The 3,597-nt window shown below is 49.2% G+C and overlaps 1 protein-coding gene across 1 annotated transcript; it reads left to right on the forward strand.

Annotated features, from left to right (window-relative positions):
- The first annotated feature begins 2,425 nt into the window (after positions 1-2,425).
- On the forward strand, positions 2,426-3,262 carry LOC123751915 (uncharacterized). The gene has a single exon (XM_045733991.2). The coding sequence runs from the start codon at positions 2,426-2,428 to the stop codon at positions 3,260-3,262; it is 837 nt and encodes a 278-aa protein (XP_045589947.2).
- The last annotated feature ends 335 nt before the right edge of the window (positions 3,263-3,597 follow it).

The following is a 3,597-nucleotide window of genomic DNA, read 5'->3' on the forward strand; positions in this document are numbered from 1 at the left end:
ACTCTAACAACCACTTGTTCGACCATTCCTGCAGTTTGTCTAGGTCTTCTGGAAGCCTCAAACAGTCCTCTTTTGTCTTAATCCTTCTCATAATTTTGGCATCGTCCGCAAACATTGAGAGAATTGAGTCTATACCCTCTGGGAGATCATTTACATATATTGGAAACAAGATAGGACCGAGTACAGAGCCCTGTGGGACTCCACTGGTGACTTCACGCCAATCGGAGGTCTCACCCCTCACCGTAACTCTCTGCTTCCTATTGCTTAGGTACTCCCTTATCTACTGGAGCACCTTACCAGCTACACCTGCCTGTCTCTCCAGCTTATGTACCAGCCTCTTATGCGGTACTGTGTCAAATGCTTTCCGACAATCCAAGAAAATGCAGTCCGTCCAGCCCTCTCTTTCTTGCTTAATCTGTGTTACCTGGTCATATAATTCTATTAAGCCAGTCAGGCAAGATTTACCCTCCCTGAACCCATGTTGTCGATTTGTCACGAAGTGCCTTCTCTCCAGATGTGCTACCAGGTTTTTTCTCACGATCTTCTCCATCACCTTGCATGGTATACAAGTCAAGGATACTGGCCTGTAGTTCAGTGCCTCTTGCCTGTCGCCCTTTTTGTATATTGGGACCACATTCGCCGTCTTCCATATATCTGGTAGGTCCCCCGTCTCCAGTGACCTACTATACACTATGGAGAGTGGCAAGCAAAGTGCCTCTGCACACTCTTTCAGTACCCATAGCGACATCCTGTCTGGACCAACAGCCTTTCTAACATCCAGATCCAGCAGGTGTCTCTTGACCTCCTCTATCATAATTTCAAACTCTTCCAATGCCGCCTGGTTTACTTCCCTTTCTCCTAGCACAGTGACCTCACCTTGTTCTGTTGTGAAGACCTCTTGGAACCTCTTGTTGAGTTCATCACACACCTCTTTGTCATTCTCTGTATACCTGTCCTCGCCTGTTCTAAGTTTCACTACCTGTTCTTTCACTGTTGTTTTCCTTCTGATGTGACTGTGGAGTAGCTTTGGTTCGGTCTTGGCTTTGTTTGCTATATCATTTTCATAACTTTTCTCTGCTTCTCTTCTCACCCTGACATACTCACTCCTGGTTCTCTGGTATCTCTCTCTGCTTTCTGGTGTTCTGTTATTCCAGAAGTTCCTCCACGCCCTTTTGTTCAGTTTTTTTGCTTCCATACATGCTCTATTATACCATAGATTTTTCCTTTGCTTCTCGAATTTTTCCTTTTGGGCCGGGATGTATCTGCTTACTGCCTCCTGACACTTTTGGGTGACATAGTCTATCATATCTTGTACAGACTTAGCTCTGAGGTCTATGTCCCAAGGTATTTCCCTTAGGAAGCTTCTCATCTCATAATTTCCTTTTCGGTATGTCAGCCTTCTGTTTTCTAGTTCTCTTTGGGAGAGATAATTCCTTGCTCTACCAGGTACTCAAAGTTCAATACACTGTGCTCACTCATTCCCAAGGGTGCTTCCATCTTGACTTCCCTTATATCCCACTCATTTAGGGTAAATATCAGATCAAGCATTGTTGGTTCATCCTCTCCTCTCATTCTTGTTGGCTCCTTGATGTGCTGGCTTAGAAAGTTTCATGTTGCCACGTCCAGCAGCTTAGCTCTCTCCATGTTTCTGGTCCTCCATGCGGGTCTCTGTTCTCCCAATCTATCTTCCCATGGTTGAAGTCTCCCATGATTAGTAGTCCAGATCCATTCCTGCTAGCAACAGAAGCTGCTCTCTCTATTATGTTCATGGTTGCCATATTGTTTCTATCGTATTCCTGTCTGGGTCTTCTGTCATTTGGTGGTGGATTATATATGACTACGACTATAATGTTTTGCCCTCCAGTTGTTATTGTTCCTATTATGTAGTCACTGAAACCTTCACATCCCTGAACAACCAACTCCTCAAAATCCCAGCCTTTTCTTACCAGCAGAGCTACACCACCACCACCTCTTCCTTCCCACTCTTTCCTCATAACATAATAGTCCTGTGGGAACACTGCATTTGTTATTGTTTTTGTCAGCTTTGTTTCTGTGAGAGCTATTATGTCTGGGTTTTCCTCTAGTACCCATTCTCCAAGCTCATTTGCTTTATTTGTAATACCGTCTATGTTAGTGTACATTGCCTGGAGGCTCACTTTCTTCTGTCCATTCTCAAATCTCCTCCTTGTGTGTGTGTGTGTGTGTGTGTGTGTGTGTGTGTGTGTGTGTGTGTGTGTGTGTGTGTGTGTGTGTGTGTGTGTGTGTGTGTGTGTGTGTGTGTGAGTGTCTGTGTGTGTGTGTGTGTTGGCATGTACCCATTTATTTCAATGGAAATTACAAAATCATCTGAAAGAATTGTTAAAAGCTAATAAAATGTAATTAATCAGTATCCTCTCCCACCCACCATGTTCTTCCTCGACCATAAATGAACATTGTTCAGTTACTGGTGTATAACTACACCTCGCTACCCCAGGTCCCCTGGCCTCGCCAGGAGCCTCACCAGGAGCCTCGCCAGGAACCTCGCCAGGAGCCTCGCCAGGAGCCTCGCCAGGAGCCTCGCCAGGAGCCTCCCCTCATGCTACACCAGGTCACCTCGCCAGGAGCCTCACCAGGAGCCTCGCCAGGAGCCTCGCCAGGAGCCTCGCCACGAGCCTCACCAGGAGCCTCGCCAGGAGCCTCGCCAGGAGCCTCGCCAGGAGCCTCCCCTCATGCTACACCAGGTCACCTCGCCAGGAGCCTCGCCAGGAACCTCGCCAGGAGCCTCGCCAGGAGCCTCGCCAGGAGCCTCCCCTCATGCTACACCAGGTCACCTCGCCAGGAGCCTCCCCTCATGCTACACCAGGTAACCTCGCCAGGAGCCTCGCCAGGAGCCTCGCCTGGAGCCTCGCCAGGAGCCTCGCCAGGAGCCTCGCCACGAGCCTCACCAGGAGCCTCGCCAGGAGCCTCGCCAGGAGCCTCGCCAGGAGCCTCCCCTCATGCTACACCAGGTCACCTCGCCAGGAGCCTCGCCAGGAACCTCGCCAGGAGCCTCGCCAGGAGCCTCGCCAGGAGCCTCCCCTCATGCTACACCAGGTCACCTCGCCAGGAGCCTCCCCTCATGCTACACCAGGTAACCTCGCCAGGAGCCTCGCCAGGAGCCTCGCCTGGAGCCTCGCCAGGAGCCTCGCCAGGAGCCTCACCAGGAGCCTCGCCAGGAGCCTCGCCAGGAGCCTCACCAGGAGCCTCGCCAGGAGCCTCGCCAGGAGCCTCGCCAGGAGCCTAGCCTGGAGCCTCGCCAGGAGCCTCGCCAGGAGCCTCACCAGGAGCCTCATAGACAGCCGGGTGCATTATATAAATTAACAAAAAATCTAACAATAAAAATATTGGTGTTAATTTAGAGTCATAAATATTCCCAGGTACACCAACATGTTATTTAGAACAAAACTATTATGAAGTAACTTTTTTTACTGAAACTTTATAGTTGTTGTTGCTCAGTCTCTGAAGCTTTTAATGCTCTTTTATTTAAAATGTTGCAATGGTGGCCAAAGTTAGTTATGCGCATTAAACAAAAGAGACGCGTAATTAAATCTGGTGTTTTAAATAACGACAGAGCTGTCC

The sequence above is a fragment of the Procambarus clarkii genome, chromosome 64 (assembly GCF_040958095.1).
Source record: "Procambarus clarkii isolate CNS0578487 chromosome 64, FALCON_Pclarkii_2.0, whole genome shotgun sequence".
NCBI lineage: Eukaryota > Metazoa > Arthropoda > Malacostraca > Decapoda > Cambaridae > Procambarus > Procambarus clarkii.